At 44.6% G+C, this 21856-nt stretch overlaps 1 protein-coding gene across 1 annotated transcript in view; it reads left to right on the top strand.

Annotated features, from left to right (window-relative positions):
* The window catches only part of tenm4 (teneurin transmembrane protein 4), a gene marked incomplete at both ends in the record, with an annotated part of 141580 nt that overhangs the window by 22005 nt on the left and 97719 nt on the right, over window positions 1-21856 (top strand). Inside the window, 1 exon segment of the mRNA XM_084466371.1 lies at window positions 21022-21274. Coding sequence (XP_084322497.1) covers window positions 21022-21274 — 253 coding nt within the window.

Here is a 21856-nt window from a genome sequence, read left to right as displayed (position 1 = left end):
AACTGCCCCTGCCTACCTCCAAGCCTTGGTCAAACCACACACCCCAGCTTGATCCCTCCGCTCAACTACCTCAGCTGGATGTCTGGTACCGCCATCACTAAGAGCAACCAAAGGTTGATCAGCTAAATCACAACTCTTCTATATCTTGGGACCACAGTGGTGGAACGAGCTCCCTGCTGATGTCAGGACCGCAGAGTCGCTCACCAGCTTCCGCAAACGACTCAAGGGGCGGGGGGGGGAGGAGATCAAGCCAAGTGTTTTTTGTTTTTTCAGGCAAAAACGTGTGTCACACGGTGAAACCGTGAGAGTTGGCAGCTCTGTGTATATGGGGAATGGGGTTAGCTTGGCGATTGTTAGTACTTGCACTTGGTTCTATGAACATCTTTACTGTACCGACGGCGATATATTGTTTCACTTCTTATGACAAATGTACTTATTGTAAGTCGCTTTGGATAAAAGCGTCTGCTAAATGCCCTAAATTTAAATGTAAATGCTGTGACTCCATGACAAGCTTTTTGTCATGGTAAAGTGTGGGGCCATCTAGCAGTACTGCATGGTCATTTAGCAGATGCTTTTTATACACAGCGACATGCAATGGATTTTAGATACTTTGGGCTGAAGCGTCTTCCTCGAGGAGGGCTGCAGGCAAGGGCAGACATTCGGGGGATCAAACCTGGTGCCTTTCAGCGGCGAGTCAAACGCTCGAAACACAATGCGATCCTGCGCCCTTGTACTTTTACATCCAAGACTGTTCAATAAACCCCACAAAGGAAACACAGGAAGGCTTCCCCGCTTACCAGATCTTTGATGTTGAAGCCGAACACAGAGCCGTGACATGGGCTTCAGGGGCCGAGGTAATCAGCGGGGCCCGGAGATCAAATGCTGCCTCGGAGACAGGAATCCCAAAGAGCATCCAGCCGCCACTCCCTCTTCAAGCGATTAGGGTGTTGAGGCATTTCCACGACAACCCAGAGAGCCCAGTGTGTTGACATGCCTTCTGTACACTTACATCACTTCCACTATGTAGCAACTATAGTAAATCCTTGTTTTTTGGCCCGGGTCCCCCTACCCCTCAACCCTAAACTCCCGTTTAGCCCCAGAAAGTTGAGTTGGTTCCTCAGTGGATGGAGGGATGTGGAGGATTCCGGCCCAATAGTTTGGCAGTCCAAACATAAGTCTATAAGTGTAGTACTCAATATAGAGGTCAGTTTTTGCAAAGAAATGCTGAAATATGCCTTCCCCTCCTCAGAATATGAGGGTATCCTTTGAAGTAGGTTTATTTTATCCAATTTGCCGATGCTCTGAACGTTAACATCGGCTTTGTAGCCTTCGGAAATGATTATAATTAGATCATTATTAATGAGATATTATTGCTGGAATTTTTTATGTGGAATTGTCTTTGAATACTTTGTTGATCCATGAGTGCACCGACTAACCGAAGTTTACCTACATCAGTGAACAGCACATTCTTGTCTTTCTATTCTATGCGTGTTTAAAGATTCATTCCCTGGCATATCACTCCCACGATCAAGGAGTACTGACACCTTCACAACAAACCTAAGAACGTCTTTCATGGAGTCATTTCACAAAGAGTCTATTGATGTCTTCCTTTTGGGTTGTACATTCATGCTGCTCATAGTGGCACGTGGTAACGGTGAGGCCAAAGGCTAGGAGGAGGAGGGGTTTATTACACATATCAGGGAGCATGATATACTGTATAACTCTACTGCTATGAGCCAGATGAACCACCAGCAATTTGAAAGCAATTTCATATCTAATTAAGGTATCTAAGAGGACAGGGCCTTTAGGGCCAGTAAAGTGTCTTCTGGGCCAATAGAGCATAATTAATTGTCAATTATTTAAATTAGTTCCAGTATAATGGGCATGGTTTGAAAAAATGCCTTTTCCCAAAATGTAGGAAACAATTACGAGGGATTTATAAATAACCTCATCGGTGTAATAACAGTTAATTAAAAGGGCTACTGGACAGGTTCCATGACAGCATCAATGTGTACACCGCATTGCATTAATCCCCTTGGTTATTGGCTACCTTTGAATGAAAGCTGTCATACCAAACCATTACCAACTCGGCTACTATACTTACCAACCTTAAATCCATGTTTAATTACTTACTTAATTACCTCACACCAATGCTAGGGCTGGTTTATCAATTCAAGCAATGCATATAAAATGTTCAAGGTTTTTATTTTTTATACTTTTATTTTAAAATCATACCCTGGCTGCTAATAAAAACGTGTAAATGGTGGCAAGCTTTATTGTTCTACCAGGAGAGATTATTGCCAAGTAAACACATCTTGCCAAAATGTCGCTCCTCAGCACTATTGTTAGGATTAATTAAATGTAGATCTCAGACCTCAGCATAAAACAATACAGCTGAATTCTGGCCAACACGTTCCTTAATTAGCTGGGTCTTTTTTGATGTTTCATTTTGTCACCTGATGGGCAGAGGGTCAGAGCGCTACCAGCTTTCTGTCTCATCCTTAGTTTCAAGAAAACGTTGGAATCTTCATTTATGGTGGTTTATCTGCTAGTCATTTTTCATGATTATTATTATATTATTGGATTTCTTTTTAGCATTATTATTATTATTATTATTTATACTGTTATATGAAATGAAATGAATAATAATAATGAATAATAATGATATTATGATGATTAATATTCATATTATTGTTATTACATTGAGTATTGGAACTATTTGAATATGTGTGACAAAAAATAGCTCACTTAATGACACAGAGCCTGCTGTGGCATTGCCTTTAATAAGCCTGTCCAATAATTTAATTTGGCCCTACATGCTATAGTATTGTACGAATACCATTCTATAGAATAGCATGGTATGGTAGTCATGTGTTTTGGTGAGTGGCTTTGGAGGCAAGCCTAAAGGGAGGGGCGGGATTTCTTCGGTTGGATACTTTCAAAATCAAGCTTACTCTGGCTGGTTTCTCCAAATTGCCTACTCTAGCTTTTAGTGGTTGTAATATCTTCATCTTCATCTTCAACATCTGCATCATCAAAGTAACTCTGCCAACAGTCTATGTCTTGCTTGCCGCAGAAGGTTTAGTTAACAAACTATAAAATACAGACTTAACAAAGATATCCTTCTGATCAACATATAGTATCCAGCAGTTAGTGTTGGTGTATTTAACAAAGGCTAAGATGAACGGTGAGAAAGTGTGATTGCTCTCAGATGAACGACATGTAACTTCAGAATTGAAAATCTGTAATGTCACACGTTGATCCAAGGGCTTGATCTTCCTCCGCCTACGATGACATCTGTGTTCAGATGACGTCATCCTGCACCCGTTTAGAGTTTATACGATTTATCCCCAACTTGATTTCGATGACACACCCGTGCTGCCACATGCTATCAGCTAACTGAGCAGGACATGTCCTCGCTATGGTACAGGTTGTCGGGATGACAAATAGACCTGTGTCTTGTTGGTGACGCAGCGACTACTGCCCTTAGCGGTACCCCCCTTTTCAGACGGATAGCTCCGGCGGTCACCGTGGATACGCGGAATCCTCCACACCCTGCAAGGTCCTGATAGCAAGCTAGCTACACAAGATGACCCGCATACTCTGGACTCCATGAATATTTATCCCTGGAGAGGTGGAAGAGTTCACAAAGAACGCCACTAGAGAAGGGATATCTGGTGCTGTTCCCAGCTGGGAGAGAGGGAGGGTGAGAGAAAGGAGAGAGGAGAAGGGAGGGTGAGAAGAGAGAGAGAGAATGGGAGAGATACAGCAGGGGAGAGAGAAGGGGAGATAAAAAAGTGGGAAAGGAGAGAGTGAGAGGGAGAGTTGGACGGATATGGTAGAGAGAGGTGGAGAATGAGAAGATTCTGAGATGATATATTAGGAAAGAGAGGGCATGAGGAAGGAGAGATGGAAAGTAAGAGGTGAAGCGGGAGAGAAACATAGTAGGAGAGAGATAAGATTAGAATGAGAAATTCTAGACCAGGACACTTTAGAAGAATTATTTTTGAAGCTTACACTTCTATTTTTTATACTTGCACTAGATTTTATCGTCCTTCCAGATTATGTTCAAAGTTTACCTGATTAAATGGCCACTCCTGTCTAGCTTTTCAGTAGTCCTCTGAAATTAAATGACTCTTTATCATGGATTTTATCATGCACATGCATATGAATATAGTTCCTCTCCCCCACTCTCCCTGTAACATTCCTAATCTCTCTCACTCCCTCATTCTCTCCCCCTTCTCCGTGTTCTCTCTTTCTCTCCATCATTGTCATCTACCTTTTTCTCCTCCTCTTTCTCTCCCTCTGTCTCTGTCTCTTTTACACTTCCACACACTTCCACACCACCCCCGTACACACACACACACACACACACACACACACACACACACACACACACACACACACATTAATGCAAGCGCAGGCCATACATGCATTCACATGCACACATGCATTCACATGCACACATGCTGCGACAGATTGATGATGGTGACATAAAACGCAGGTGCAGCAGTAGATTTTGTATGTGCAGGACGTGGCGGCCATATTTCACCTATTAAAAAGCTACATTGATCCTGTGTTATTTATTGACCCATAGGGAAAAGGCAGACCTCATACAAATGCAGGGTTTAAGTGTGCATGCCGGTGCTTAAACCAGCCTCAGGGGCAGCCGGAGAACAGAAGTGTTCTGCTGGTGTGTTGCCGTCCCGCACTGTGGTTTTCCCCGCTGCAACGCAAAATATCTGCTGATTACAAGTGTGTGTGTGTGTGTGTGTCTGCTGTTTTATAGGGAAAATAATGTTTGATGATGATGTTTGCGTGTGAGATTTGCGAGACGCAAACGAACGCAAGTACACACTGGGTAAGTCCCCCCTCAGGGACGGCTCCCAGCTGGAAGGCTGTTGTGCAGAACGGTTCTGTGTTGTGATTGGACGACACGGGGGGCTGCTCACACAGTTACAGTTAAAGCCACCGACAAAGGCTTAGTGGATCGGCATGCACAACAAACTAAACAGGGAGGGTCACTTGTATGTATAAACGGTATATTATTATTATAGATTATTTTTTTTTTTTTACCTGCTCGGCGGAGAAAGAAGAGGTGTCGCTGTGGAGGTTACCATGACGATTCCGGCTCCATCCCCAGCCCAACCTCCAGCTACCGATCTGTTCAGCTGGTCGTTTTAATTAGGAGGCTCATAAGCAGATGAAGACCCCCCCATGGAGTACAGGTGGTAGTGGTGGCGATATGGTGGGCAGGACAGGTCAAGACAGCTGGTCATCGGGTGCCGGCTTGGCTGCAGGGAGGTGATGAGGGTGGAGGTGAGGTGGTGTGGTTGGGGGTGTTGAAGTCAATAGAAGAAAGAGCCAGCCAAGCCTGACTGCTTTCGTAGGATGTGTGTGTGTGTGTGTGTGTGTGTGTGTGTGTGTGTGTGTGTGTGTGTGTGTGTGTGTGTGTGTGTGTGTGTGTGTGTGTGTGTGTGTGTGTGTGCTAGTGAGGTGTTTGTGTGTGTGTGTGTGTGTGTGTGTGTGTGTGTGTGTGTGTGTGTGTGTGTGTGTGTGTGTGTGTGTGTGTGTGTGTGTGTGTGTGTGTGTGTGTGTGTGGGTGGGTGGGTGGGTGTACGGAAGTGTTCGTGAGGTGTGTATAGGAGAGGTGTGTGTGTGAGGGTGTAAGTGTGGTGCATGTGTGTGTGAGAATGTGTAGGTGAAGTATGAGTATACCTGAGGTAAAGTGTATATGTGGGTTTGTGTATGTGTGTGTGTGTGTGTGTGTGTGTGTGTATGGTGTGACTCAGAGTGTGAATCACATGATAAAAACTGAGGTGGGAAAAGTGTCATAGCTTAGTGAAAGGCATCATAGCTTAGTGTTTAGGGCTAAAGTTCACTCTGTTTTCGGAGGCAAGCATGACACTGTTAGTACAGTAGAGGGCTTTGACAGATCAACAAAAGTGCTGTTGTTTTCCACTGCAGTGCACTGGCAATCACACACATCCTCACTGATGATTAGCACCCTATTATCACCTGTAATACAACTATATATTCTATTCCAGGAGGCGTTACACACACATTGCCTATCGCTTCCTCCCTGTTCTATTGCGAGCATATATTTAGCATCACGCTGTTGTTTTGCTCGGAGGCCTATGTAGCGTCTAATAAAATAAATTTAGCAGGAACTGAGATGGAATATTGATGCTGCTGACTCCTCCTTACCCTTGATCTGTAAATGCTGATTTAATAAAAAATGATCTCCTGCCGTTAACCTCTAACGTCAACGTTCCTCAGCGACCATCACAGTGGATACATTGTGAAGGGTTAACAGGAAAATCAAGTGTACGTTTATATCGGCAACATCAAGCAAAGCACGCAGACACGTGTATGGTTGCACAAACGCACACACCCACATACACTCATACACACACGGACACACACATCGAGAGGCATTGCAGCGGGCATGGACTGGCGTATATGTTAATATCGCTAATTGTGTCGTAACGAGCTGCGATCCAGTGACTCGTATTTAAATACCGGGATAATCGCGGCCCGGGTCTGCGGTTATCAGCGTGGATGAGTGATCGCCCTGTCAGCAGGATTCCAAACGTTTAAAATGGAGACGGGAGGACGGCGGCTCCGAGAGCGACGCTATGAGCACGCCGACCTTATACTTGAACTGCACCCTGGCGTTGGCGTTGGCTTTGGCGTTGGCGTTGGCGCGTCGCAGGGCTGCTGCAGACGCTAGACGCTGCGTTAGCTGCTCTGGAAGAGATGCTGACATCGACAGTCTGTGTATACATGGCGGGGTTGATGGAGGACAGGAAGTTGTAAAGGGCAGTTGAACAGGAAGTTGTAAAGGTAGCCCCTATCCCTAACCCTTGTTGTCACACTGTGTGGTAACATGCTCTTCCACAACGCTATTACACATGACGTACATGCCTTTACATGTTGTTGCATTTCTTATTGCGTATGACTTTTGTGATTACACTGTGCCACTAGGCCTACTACACTAGGCCACTATAATGTAAAGTGTGAGCAATAGTTAATATTTGTACTTTAGTGTAACATGCGCTTATTATTTTTTGATATATATTTTGATATATATGCTGATATATTGGTGATCTATCAAATTTGGATTTCATGTCGATGTATGGCACTTATGGTTTCTGAAGCAAGTATGCAAAAAAGGGCTTTATTCAAAAAATGTTATAATACTGTGAGGTTGCTTGACAAAATAGCGCTGTACAGCACGTGCAGTTTTTAGGTTTGAAGTGGTTGAGCTACAACTCTTTTAGGTAGCTTAGTGCAAGCGGGCTATTTATCATTTTGTCATGTTTTTTGATTCAGAACTGTATTCGTATTCAGAGTCTGAAGGCTTGGAAGATAAGACTTTGGAAGATGTGACTTTGATATATATACTTATATCTATATTTGTCTGTAGTGTTAATAAGAAGTCAGTGATTCATGTCTAAGCAGCTGTTTCAGAGATGGAAACTGGGGCATGGATGTGGTTGTCAATCACGTCCCTGTAAACACTAAGCTTTAAACCCACAGTCCCTCTACTTGGTTCTGTTACCATAGTACTCTTAAATGGTGCGTCGGTTTTCTGTCTATAGGAAGTCTGGGTAAAGTGTTTGCGTGTGCGCCCACGCGTGTGTGGCTGATGTTGAATCACACACCTCCCTTCACCCGCTCCACCCCCAAATCTCCACCCCAAACCTCTCTCCCCTCCTCCTCCACAACCTTACCCCTCCATCCCTATCCACCCTCCCCTCTCAACCACTCCTGCCCCCAGACCTCAACCCCAAACCTCACTCCCCAGCCCCCCCCCCCCACTGTGGGCTGTGTGTGCTTGTGGTCCCCAGGTCCCCACGGTGTATTGTTCTTTCGTCGCGTCCCCTGTTGAGCTGCTCCCATAGCCTCCCCCTTTCCCTGGCAGCCAATCGGATGTGGGCGGGGTTGCTAGGTAACTGTGTGGCTCAGCCTGCCGGGGACTCAGAGTGTGAAGGCTTGTTTGGCCCTGCTTCAGTCTTAGTTAGGACGGGCCCCGAGACCTTGGCCCCTGCTACTGCTCCTGCTCCCACCACCATTACTACAGCCGCCACTGATGGTGAGTTGCCTGCTTCTTATTCTGGGATCCGGCAGTCCCATTACGTTCTAGCAGAACTTCTGGGGGGAGACGGCACAGAGCCTGGGCCAGAAACCAGAAACTGAAAGGATGGAGCTACTCCTTGTTTCCTGTTTTGTTACAGAGATTTCGAACCAAAGAGAAAATCGTTCGGGCGAGTGGATGAAACTTTCAGAAGGGGATTTTAAGGGGTGTGTTTCTACAGCGGCCAGTCTGCATGGTTTACAAAACTTTACAGAACCTTTACTGAAGCACGCCTCTGCTTCTTCTGTTTTAAATGTCGAGGTCTCTACCATATTTACATCGCTATGTATAGACACCCAACCACAGAGTTTGGGAAACACTGGAGCTGAGCTTGCCTTGACCCAGGTCATTCTCATGCCTGGGCTTTTTTTCTAAACGGTGGTGCTTTAGTTCAGAGCTCAAGCTTTGAGCCAGTGTTTAGTACTCTGGAAGCAGATAGTGTTTTGAAGTGAAGCCGGGGAAGTTTAAGTGTGTCTCTCTCTGTGTGGGAGCCAGGACGGCTGATTGGTTGGCTGAGTACAATATTTTGGTTCTTGTATGTCACAGATAGCTCCTTTAGTTTCAATTTAGTCTGTGGAGATGTTGATGTGTTTTTATTTATTTATTGCTGCAGGTGGGTTTGGTTTGAACATTGGCTTCAAAACGTGGGCACTACAAGATGGAAATGGACGCTGGATAAACATGAATAAAGATAGCATGAAAACATAACATAAACCGTTTTCTTTTATTAAGTATAGAGCTGTCTGCCTTTCTCCCAAACTAAAAACGCCCTGCTGGTTATTATTGGTCTTTAAATGAAGATGAAGTCCTCTGTGTGAAAGCAATGTTTTCATTCCATAATGATTATCAGTGGCTACTTCTTCAGCACTTTCATATATACTCGTTATTATTATTGAACTGTAAGCAGTCGGTGGGTGGATAGTTTAAAGTTAAGTTTAGTATGAAGGGGTTGGCTACTATTAATATTAAGATCCTCATTACAGAGCCTAGTGTGAGTTTTTTGCATTTCCACACACAGTCTTTGCTAGCCTGAAATAACCGCAAGGCTCAAACATCATCCCAAACGTGCATAAAAACACACACACACACACACACACACACACACACAAACATGAACACGCACCTTGGCTGCACAGCATGCTGGTATGAAAAATGCATGAAGTGAAGAAACTTTTCAACCGGTTCTTCATAAAAACCAGAGCGGACTGTATCTGAGATTACATAAAGAAACACACTGTGTGTGTGTGGTGCATGTGTATCTTAAAAAAAAGGTACCACACATAGCACAGATTATCATACTGGAAACCTCTGACGGACATTCTTTGTGTGGCTGTGAATTGTGTTGTTGTATTCTGTTACAGTGTGTTTATTATCCAACGCCTGAAACGTTGGATATTTATTATATTTAGACGTGAATTGTATTTCCACCTCTGACACGACAAAAGCTAAGCAAAAAATAATAATAATAAAAAACCAGACTAAATTATTGATCAGACTTACGAGTTAACTACCCAACGGGAGGAATTACATCAAACCAATGTTCCCCTGGCGGAATGGCTCTGCTTGTGGACGCCTTAGAGAGAATGAGTTATTAATCCCCTCGCGAATCCCCCCCCCCAACCCACCGCCCGCTAATGTGACTGCGACTGCGACACAGTGGGGGGGGGGGGGGTGTGGCAGGGTTGGTCAGTCTACCAGTGAAGGAGCCTTGCTCAAGGGGACGGGGGTAGGAGGAGTACTGGGGCCTTTATTGCTGTGGATTTGTCTTGTTACAATAGCGGTGATTTACATAGCTGGGGCTCTGGGGCTGGCCCTGGGGCTGACAGAGGGGAGGTGGAGGAGAGGAGGAAGTGCCAGAGAATCTGTCTTAGTCACCGAGCCTAGTGGGGTGGAGGCATGCTATAGCGCCATGTAACATTTCTCACGTTTTCTTGGTAGCAGAATGCTTCATGCTACAATGCTATGCAGCATGATGCCATGTAGCATGATGCATTATGCTACACTGCTATGTAGCACAATGCTACATGCCACGTTGCTATGTAGCACAGTGCTGTATGCTTTGATGCGTCAAAGCACAATTCTCATTCTATTCTTAGTCGTACAATGCTATATGCTACGATGCTATGCAGAGTGATGCTATATGCTACAATGCAATGATAAGTCACAGACTACTGCTAAATACTGAAAACATGGTAAACACTGGTCAGCTGGTTTGGGTGTTCGACCCTGGGTTCTGGGTTCGATCCCCAATGGTAGCAGTCCAACTCGTAGGCCGCCCCTTGAGCAAACTTTATGTATGTAAAATGGAGCAGTGTGGACACACTGCTCCATTTTACGGACCTCTCATCTCCTTGCGGAAGCCTGTAAATAAGCAGTAAATTATGCAAATTGCTCTTTCTTTGAGTTGTGTTTTAGCATTCTTCATTGTTTGATCACACAGCGGTCGGCTGTATGGAGGCAATTACAGTGTGAAAAAAGTATCTGCTGTTTGTTCACTTAAGCCAAACTAATGAGTCGTGTACACTCTTTCCACGCCTTTCTCGTGTGTTCTCTCATCACATCTACGCTGCTGGCTTCCAGCTAGCGTGCTGCTTTCATTTATTTTTTTACTTACATCTACATGTATGGCGCCTTCTATTTAAATTAATTGTTAATTTTCCCTTCAGTAAGCAACTGACTGTAGTCATGGTAGTACAAGAATCACAAGCTCCTTTTAAACAGCCTACTCAAGCGGGGACTGTTGGGGGCGTTATATGTACAAACACAGAACCTTGTTGTTCCACATTTAAACCGTCAGTCGGGGTGGTCACAAAGCCGAATCAACATCTGTGTGAACTAACCTACATTGTAACGTTATGCAGCGACATAATATGAACGATGCACAGCGGCTTTACTTGCGTTGAAGAGTGGGCTCAATGTGCACGGCATAGCAGAAGCACCGCAACACTCAGTTAACCCGCTATTATCTCTTAGAAGAGATGCATAAGTTATACATCACACAAAATGCTGACACGGTTGTGCTACACGTCACACCTCTGCTTCCTGGGGGGGGGGCTAAGCCCTAATAAGGTAACGGCTCGTAGTGCATTTGATCTTAAGGAGATTTATTTTTAAAATCTTTTTTAAACAAATCAGATTAGGATTTTATGCGATGTGTCATTTTTTTTCCTGGTGGGATTGTTTTTTCTGATCTTTAAGGATAGATCACTCAGCTGACCTTCAATATGTTATGAACTTCCATAAGAAGTAATACGTCATTTGGAGATACAAATACATTAAAATCCTTGTATAGAGTCAACGTGGAAGAGTTGGTCCCTTGTATATCACTGCACTATAATAAAATACCTGTTTATGAATACATTTGAAGATGTTCAGACTTAGAAGGGTCGATGATGGCCGATAAAAGACATAATGTTGTCAAAGCATATAGTTCAGCCTTTGGTATGCAACTCAGGTTGCTCAGAGGGAATTACATGCGCAGAAAAGCTAATTCCCAAGTCACTACCACAGGGAAGAAGACTGGAATATAAAATCACATTTCCTCGGTCCACAGGTCAGTGATTTTAGAAATATTAAAATGCAGGAGAGAGACATGGGGTGAGAAAATATTTACTTTCTCCCCCTCCCCCCCGCCTCCCCCTCCCTGAGTAGACAGGCAGAGAGAACCACGTATGCCTATAATAATTATTCAAAAGAGGTGTATCGTTTGCGCTGGAAAACAGGTGGCATCACTTTGAGATTAAATGTGCACCGGGTCATATTTGTTCCTCGTCCCGGACTTAGAGAATGTTCTAGTGAATTTTGAGGAGGATAAACGCTCACAGCAGTACCTTGTGGCTCAGAGGCGGCTGTGTTTGTTTTTCACAGGATCTCGCTTGGCTCCCAAAGAATACACCAAGCAGGGCCCTGTGTGCGTGTGCGTGTGCGTGTGTGTGTGTGTGTGTGTGTGTGTGTTAGGCCTGACCAGGCTGCTCGCTGAAGCCTGCAGTCCTCTATTGTGGGGCTTGTGTGTCACCGTGGCCCCAGGCTTTCTCAGAGGGCCCTCTTCCTGTGTAGCCTGCCAGTGGGGTCTCCACCGCCACCAAGCTGAGGCCCTTAGATCTGAGCCTCCCTCACCTCCCGCCATTAGCATTTCTTAATGCAAAACAGCATGGGTTCCTCGGTGGCTAGTGTTTGCTTTTCAATGTGGCAACGCGGCTCCCTGGTGAAAAGCACCAGAAGCACAACAGCTCCCTGCTCCTCTCACAGCTGACCAGGCAGGAATGGTGAGCTGGGCCCAGGCTTGGTTGGAGGGAGTGGAGGGGTTGGAGGTGGTGGTGGTTCCGGGGTCTTCATTTAAACAGGGCTCCATTTGAACTGCTTAATCATCTCCCGTGGCTGTGCGGGTAAGAGCAAATGTGGTTTCAACCGGTCACAGGCAGAAAGTAATTTACTAGCTGAGAGGAATGGAGTGATCCTGGGATGAGCAGAGTGAGGAGCTTGTGTTTGCATGTCCCGGTTTTGTCTGAACGGTTAAAGCTCTGTGTCCAAACCTTAAGGTCGCAGTGATTGCTATAGTCATTGGATAAAAAAAAGATTGCAAAGGTTCAAAAGGTCATATAAAGTCCTGTACACACAAACAAAATAATGTTTCCTAACCACAAATGCTAACCCACTAGTGTGGCGGAATTTGCATAGGTTTAGTGGGGAACTGATACCAGCAGATGCTGATGGGGTTAAAACAATGTGTGGGGAGGCATATGTAAGCTGGGGGTCATAAGGACTTTCAGACTTTCAGAAAAGTGGTCACAGTACCAAACAGAGTTGGGACCTTCTGCTTTAACACCAGTTGTGTGTTGCCATGGCAAGGAGACCGCTTTGTTCAGCTGTTGCAGTGATGTTATTTTAACTCTGACCACCTCGATCCCACTAGAACCAGGTGGTCTTCTATTCATCTTGCTCTATGTCAATGAAATTGGTCCACGGTGTGGATAATGCATTTTGGGGAGCTAACGATCTCCCATCCATATGAGATGGCGAGGAGTGAGGGGGAGTGAGAGTGTTCTGTTGGAAGCCACGGGAATTACAAAGCATCTGTATTCCTCTGACAGAATCTCAGACCTCCTTGGTAGCGAGGCGGAGGGTTTGAAACGTGTTCAGCTGTTTGGCTTGCCTTTAGCCCAGCGCCTCAAACAACTGTGGCAAATCCATTTGATTTCAGAGGGGGAGAGAGAGAGAGAGACAGAGGGAGAGAGAGAGAGAGAGAGAGAGAGAGAGAGAGAGAGAGAGAGAGAGAGAGAGAGAGAGAGAGAGAGAGAGAGAGAGAGAGAGAGAGAGAGAGAGAGAGAGAGAGAGAGAGAGAGCCTATGCCAACATTGCTCCTAATGGATTGGATTGCTGGTATGTGGGATAATCCTTGGGCTGAAAAAAAATTCTCTGCAAGGGTTACAGATAAGGGATGTGTTCTGAGCCTGTATGTTGTAATTTTAGGAGGGGGGGGGGGGGATTCACTGAAGAAAATTATTTTCAATCATATGGGAATGCCGTATGGTGGTTATATAACATCTACCATTTAAGCAGTTTTTTTTCTTTCTGTGGCAGTTATATTTTCAAGAAGTCTTCCTATATTTCTCTCTGTTGAGGGAAGGAGTTGAGGGAGGACGTGTTAGCCTTGCCATGTGTTGCTGGTGCTACCTGTTAGCTCTCCAACTAGCTCAGAGGAGACAGCTAGCATTCCCTCTTGGCTCCCCTCCTTCAGTCTGTTCTCATAGCAGAAAAAACAGCCGGGCAAAGAGAGAGAGAGATAGAGGGAGAGAGAGAGAACAGAGACATGGAGAGGGTGGGAGATGCTGCTTATGTCGAGTATAGCTTCAGTTAAGTTTTTTTTTGACAAGTTTTATTTGTCTTTTTATGGACAATTCCTGCTCAGGTGGAAACTTTGCCCCTATGATTAGCCTCAGGGACTCAAGCAGTAAGCAAGATTTTATCATTTATCTTCCCACTAGCTTTTGATTAATTTAGTATTGAATTGGCTCACAGCCGTAGGCTTTGATGGGTTGTGTGGGGGAAAATCATAATGCTTTATTTATCAGGTGTGACTGTCGCTGCGGCCCATTCCAGCCATGTGTGGTTTTAGAGGGGTGGCAAGGGAGGCCACTTTCCCCCCTACAATCTGATTGGCCACCCTAATGCCTGCCCAAAATCACCACATCACTGGCTTCCACCTTGCTGTGTGCTGGGTCTTTGGCCAGCATGTTAGTTTGTAAGTCGCAAATCACCGTATCACAACAATTTGCAATTATTGAAATACTTATTGCAATACTTACATGGAACATACATGGAAAAATACAAAAATACTACCTTATTAAATTCAATATACAAACTTTACTTGGTTTTATTTCACATATTTCAGAACTTTTGACTTGATTTTTGCTTGTTATCTAGAAAAGGCTGAGGATCACAATATGGAATGACAATCAACATAACATTTTGTGTTTTTAATTATTGCAAGCTTATTTAATTAAAGCAGAGCTATAGCTTTTGCGAGGTCAGATTTTGTTATTATTATTATTATTATTATTATTATTATTATTATTATTATTATTATTTCAGTAGCCTACCTTTAACCTTTGGGTAAAGGCCTCACCAGTTAGCTCTCTTAATGTATAAATAAATGCTATAATGTCTTGTAAACTATTTAATTCAGAATAGGGATTTTGAGTTAATTTAGAGGGAGATGGAACATTGGGTTTCATAATGCATATTTTTGGGTGTTTTGCCTAGAGCATTCAAAGTTAAGGCTACTTAATAGCCTTAACTTTTGGGAATTAGCTCAGAAAAATATTTACCATTTATTTGTCAATGCTAATTTTTAATTACTTGACTATATAGCTTCTGCAAAATAGGAGACTGACCATCAACAGTTATGGTTATGCATTGAGCCTATTAATGTATGCTTTATCCTTTACTGAATGCATATAAAAAAGACACTCTGCTGTGTGGCGCACATTAACAGCACTTTGTGGCCACCTCTAGATATCCCATTGCCAACTCCTGGGCCACCCCAGAACCGCCACTGATTCCAGGCACTACAACAATGACTCTCGACCACAGACACTGCAGAGCATGATGATAACCCAATAGCTTCAGTTAGCTTCTGGTTCCCATTTCTAGCTTCTAGCGGCTAGTCCCACAAGCTAGCTTCTGTTAACTCTAGATCTACCCTATGCCCTCTACATAACTATACAAATAGACTCATATATTAGCATAATAGTAGCAAGCATTAATCAATAACAAGTTGCCAGCATTAAAAAGCAGCCCGTATTAAACTTCAGAAGTAGCCAGTGTACAAAAGTAACCAGTATTAAACATAATACATAGCCAATATAAAAAGGAAGTCACTATTAAACATATTAAGTAGTGTTAAATAGCAAGTAGCCAGTATTAATCATACCAAGTAAGTGATATTTAATATAATAAGTTGCAGATATGAAATAACAAATAGCCATTATTAAATTATATCCAGTATCAAACTCTTTCACCTTTTTTACATGTCCAAAGGTATTGTTGGGTACCATTGCAAAATCAATTGTTATTTCACTATGGTTAGGGTTACCCTAACCCTCTTCTGCCATTTAGCTCATTTTAATGCCATACAGACTAACTGAGTGCACTCTTTATATTATGTAATGTGCTGGTTGAAATTGCAGTTTTGATGTCAAACTATTTAAGTCGATGGACTGGCTAGTCTAGCACAGTTTTTGGAAAAAAGCCACAGTTCTTATTTAATGTTGCTGGCTGTTGCTGGCTTATAATTACAGTTTAATTCAGGGAACTGAGTTGTTTTTTACTTTTGGGATGAATACTAACGCAAACTACATAATATTTTTTTTGTGAACACCAGCACAATATCTCATTTCATTAAAAGAAGAAGAAGAAGAAGTTATCCTCATGTTGATATTCTTTGACACTCACATCTTAGTACAAGAAACACCAAAACAAAGGTAATTGTGTTGTTGAGCTGTAGATATCTGAGTCGGAGTTGTTAGAGGGAGTCGTCTTCTATAGTCCCTGACGTTATCTCCGGTCAGTGGGCGGGGCTCTGGCTAATGAAGAGGACTTTCTGTAATTACCTCTGAAAGCACGGTCTCAGCGGGCCCCAGCCAGCCTTTGCATCTGCCGCCAAGAAAAATGAAATCTTGCATTCCCAGACTGAATAGATAGCGCCCAGCCTCGTGGCTGAATGCCGTCCCAAAGTTTGGCCATTGTGGAGAAGTCCCCTTCTACCGCTGCCCTGGTAACAAATGAATCTTCCTTTCTTGCCAATTTCGTTCGTGCAAAGCAGGTCAATAGGAAACCATTTATTTCTCCTGTCCCATGGTTCGCGGTGAATAATTATCGCTGACTCACCACATCTGCCAGGACAGCAATGGCCCTGCCCTCTCCGTCTCACAAACCCGCCTGCTTTCTTTTCTTCTATTCATGCTCATCTTTCCAGTAAAATAGAATAGCACCTACCTCCATACCTGACTGTTAAAGATCTGTGGCTTGGCATGAGAGGCGAGGGGGCCAGGGGAGTATTAAGGCAGCTTGATCTTCTATATCTCTGTTTGGCTGGAAGGGGTTGGCTCCGGAGGGAGTGGAAAAACCTGGACATTACTGGTCGTAACACTACGGAAAATAGTGTTTTGGGTCATTAACACTTCCAGAGGACGAAATATATTATTGTAGCTGAAAATATCCTGGATTTCCCTTCTGGGATTAATAAAGTACGATGCTATTTTATCCTGTGTTGTCCTAATGGATTATTTAGTGCTTCAGCTTATAAAGTGCTTCAGATTCTGGGTTTTTGTGGTTTTAATTGAAGCATGGATTGTGATCACACAGGTTTAATTTACTGAGGATGATATTACTGTTATTATAATTAATTTAATCAATTTTCTAGATTTTGGCAACTGTAAGCTGATCTTTTGTTACAAACCTGGCAAACCTCTTCTCAACATGCTGACAAGCCTTTTGAATATGGTCATTGATGAAGTTGTCTAGTGTAAAAATGGAAAACAAACTCTGGGATATTACCTTGTCTGTAAACCCCAAAGACTCAAGTCATCCTGGTTGTAATCATCTATCTTAGCGGAAAAGTGGAAAACATATATCCATGTCATGTAGTTCTCCAAACCCCTGTACACACTTTCCCACCTTATATTATCCAGCAGAAAGCAGGTAAGGGACGTTCGCTTCCAGTTGCATATTTCCTCTTGACCAGGGGGGATGTTGTGTTTTCTCTGCCCAGCATCGTGGTCTAGACCTGGGCTAGGCCAGAGTGGTTTTACAGGGGGGTCCACCAGACACACAATGCACAGCTTGGTCTCTGAATGAAATAAGGAGTAAGGAGTCACCATATTCATTTATTCATACTTCCGTCAGGGCTCTCTGTGCCAGTGTTGTGTCTTTTGAAGCGATATTTCATGTCCAGCCTCCGGATTTCAGGAAAGTACCGCCCATGGAATTGAGGACACACACACAGAGGTGCAGAGGCAGGTACACAAATAGTGTACATGTGATGCTGGTGTAGCCCACATGACTGTCATGAACCATTGTAGGAAGAGAAGGGGGGGGGGGTCTGCACCTGGTTGGGGATTAGACTCAGCTGGTTTTAGACCCTCAATGTTTACCCCCCTCTCTCTCTCTACGCATCTCTCTTTCTCTCCCTCTATATCTCTCTCTCGCTGGCTCTCTCTCTACCTTGCTCTTTCTACACCGCTCTCTCTCTCTCTCTCTCTCTCTCTCTCTCTCTCTCCCCACCTCTTTCCTCCAAGTCCTGTGGCCGTTTGTTCACCCCCCATCTCTTCTTTTAACACAATAGTTTATCATGGCTGTCAGTGGAAATCCGCTGTTCAACAATGGATTGCATTAGCCATGTCTCTGAGTGGCCCGGGCCTTACAGCCTCATACAGCTGCTCTGTGGTCCACTGGCCCTCCACATGAACGCTTCATTGTTGGTCAGGACTTTGTTATTGTTGTTGTTGTGGTTGTTGTTGTCGTTTTACTTTCCACACTAGTAGCTTGATGATGTGATAAATTGACTGAAGGACTCAATAATTCCAGGTCTTACTAATATATATCAAACCTAATCAGAACATCCGTAAGGCAACATAAGGGTGTGGATCTCTTTGACAGTTGGAAGTGGTATTGATGGAAGGCACCCCTATATTCCAGAGCCTTTATGCTTCAAATTGGCAATTTACCATCATGGATGCGTGTGAACCAAAGCAGGCAGGCCCTCGGTGAAGAGAGGCAGAGCTATGCGGTGTGACGCCAGGGGCCTGTTGATTGATGAATGGTTGAGGAGATGTGGAAACAAATGGGACCCGAGGACGCTGGGAAAACCTGACCACTTTATCTTGCGCCCGCAGGAGGATCCGCTGGTGCGTACGGCAACAGGGTGGAGTGAACCGTCGTGTGTACATCTTATTTTTAATACACCCCCTCCCCCCCTCTCCCTCACCCCCCCAGCCCCCCTCTCCCATCTCGAGATACAGTGTGCTAACAGTGGGATGAAGCACCCGCTGGGTGCTACATTCTCTCCGACGTGGAGAGAATGTTAAAGTCTTCTGCCAAACGCCTGCTAACTAGAGTGGCGTTCATCAAGATCGCAGTGACGATAGAGATTGACAGTTTTATTATTATTATTTTTTTAATGTGTGTGTGTGTGTGTGTGTGTGTGTGTGCTGGGGAAGTTCATGGAGTAGAAACATCTAGCTGACAACCCCTGTATCGGATGGACAGACCCGCTTGCAATAAGTACACAGGCGAGGTTTAACAATCGGCCCGGTTCCAGCGTTTGATTGGCCGGATGATGTGACGAGTCATCACGGGAATACTTCAGCGAGGAGGGCTTGACCTACCTCTAGCTCGGTACACCTTCGTACAGATGTACTGTTTTGGAGATCCGCAGAGAGAGAGGGGCGGTGCTTTGGTCACCTTGCAGGTAGTTGCGGAGTGTGCGGCAGGGGGCATAGCTAAACATGGCTGTGCACTGGGGGGCGTGCATGTGGGAGTGTGAGCTCTAAGTATAGACATGTTACAGGGGAGAGGGTTGGCACAAGGCAGCTAGCCATCTCACCATACTAGATGTATGTCTCACCGTGTATATATACAGTATGTACTGTATATAATATGTATATCTGTGTATATAAATATATACCTCAAGCTACATAATTGCATGTTTGTGTGTGTGCGTGTGTGTGTGTGTGTGTGTGTATTCCTTTGGAAACTGTGTGTGTGTCAGAGTGTGTGTGTGTGTGTGTGTGTTCTGCGGGAAGGGGTGTGTGTACGTATGTGTGTGTGTTCTGAGGCAATGCGTTCTGGCGAACACCCTGCTGGGTGTGTGTGTGTGTGTGTGTGTGTGTGTGTGTGTGTGTGTGTGTGTGTGTGTGTGTGTGTGTGAGCTCTGCAGAGCTCCCGTGCGCTAACTCTGCAGTCTATGTTGCAAGTGTGGGGACGGAACTATCCATCTGTTTCTCGAGCCATCTCTCCATCCATCTATCATCTCTCTATCCATCCATCCATCATCTCCGAGGTGGACGGATAGAGATCCAAGCAGAGTGGATTGACTGAGCACTGCGTCCACACGACCAGATTTCACAGCACTAATACACATGCAGACAGAGCAAAGTCACACACACACATGCACATACACATGGCGAAGCCCAACACACAGTATACACACATAGTGAAGACACGCACCTCCACAAAGGGAGGTACACATACGTACATACATTCAAGGTGAAGACACACATGCACACAGTGAAGACACACAAGCATGCACACAGTGGTGATAGACCGAACTCACCCACACACTTATACAGTATAGACACACAGCACCCACACACAATAAAGATCCAAGCAAACACTCACAAACGCACACACACACAGGCACGCATACACACACAGAGACACACTCACACACGGAGGAAAGAGACAGCCCCCCCACACACGGACTGTATACACACGCTCACGCACAAACGTAAACACACACATACACACACAGGTTTATCAGCAGAGCTTGGGAGGGCTGCAGTGCCTTAGAAAGTGCATTAGTGAACTTAAAGTGCACGTGGGTGTCTTGACGGCGGCTCCCATGAGCCCATTCTTCTCACTCAAAAGGAAGGAAAAATAGAACACCTTGAATTTAATTGAATCAAGGAGTCACCACACATTTCTAGTGTGTGCCTTTGTGTTTTTATTTGACGGGGCTCACATAATATCTGCCGGTCTAGAAAGGTGAGGTTACTAACAAAGTGACACCCTTGTTAATAGTAGTGAGAGAGGAGTAGTCGGTGACGCAATCAACGATGGAATACACCATCCTGCGGTGTATTATTTCTTATGTGTCATATTGTAGGTTGGGGGAAATCATCTGTAAAATACATGAAGTCTGCTGTTTCATGCTAAAAAAGCTTTTCCAGAGAGGTAATTTTCTATCGGCTGTGCACAATAGCTTGAGAGAGTGTTGTGTGGGTTTTGACAACGTTTGACAACACTCCTCATACTTGGCTCCTATGGAGCGCAATGTGCTGTTTTTTTTCTAAAACCTTTATGACTGTCTCGAATGCTTCGGATCGCATTTTTTTTACTCGCCCGCCGAAGTGCTCCTGCTAAACGGGGGTTTACTTACCCTCTTGAAGCCTTCTTACACAGCCAGGTGTTACACTGAGCAAGATGAGTGACTTGTGATGAGCTGGTTGTTTTGTTTTGTGTTTTGTACTTTTGTACTATATTGTGCAGTCTTTTACTGTGTTGAACCATTGTCAAGCACTTGGTGCTACCATTCTTCAAAGGCCCTATATGAATAAGTAAATACATTGTACTTACTGACCTGTTTTACCCTCTGCTTCCAGACGGCGTGTTCCAGAACCATTCTCGGCTCAGGACGCCACCCCTCGCCCACTCCCACTCGCCCAATCACCAGCACCACCACGCCGCCTCCGCCAACTCCCTGAACCGGGCCACCTACACGCCCCGCAGCAACCCCAGCCCTGCGCCCACCGATAGCTCCGCCCCTCCCGACGGCCCCGCCTCCGGCGCCACGGAGCCGGGGGGCGGCACCACGGACAACTGGCTGCTCAATAGCAACATCCCACTGGAAACCAGGTAACCGTGGAAACCATCTGCCCCCAACCATGCCACACACACACACTAGGAGCCGGTGGACTAGGGGGCGGGGCATGTGTGTGTTGGCCGTTACGTTGTGTATCACGGTACATCTGTGCTGGTTCCACGTTTGGCCGAGGTGTAGCGGCTTAGGTGATTGATGCAGTTGTGTGCAGTTGTGGGGTTTTTTTCGAGTTTTTTGGGTCTGGTGGAAGAAATTAAGAACACCCTGCGTACAGAAAAACAAAACACATAGTGTTGCGGAATAAACGGTATAACATTTTTCCAACAAAAATATAAATAAATTAGTAAAACAGAATCATTTCAGCAATTTTTCTTAAATGCCTGACGCTGAGGTCAAAACTTTAGGTTATTTTCTACACAGCTTTCTAAATTGTACCACAATTCAGTAAACAATAATCATACTGCTATTATGCTTTTGCGAATGACCTAAAACATAAAATAAAAACCCAAGTAATTTTCCATAAAGTAAGACATTCTACAATAGCCAAGGTGCTTTTTAGAGTTTCACTGGCGGAACAATTACAATCACACTGCGGGATGATACAAACGGCACTCTCT

The sequence above is a fragment of the Micromesistius poutassou genome, assembly GCF_964030765.1.
Source record: "Micromesistius poutassou genome assembly, chromosome: 4".
In the NCBI taxonomy this organism is placed as follows: Eukaryota; Metazoa; Chordata; class Actinopteri; order Gadiformes; family Gadidae; genus Micromesistius; species Micromesistius poutassou.
This window is presented reverse-complemented; position numbering and strand designations above follow the sequence as displayed.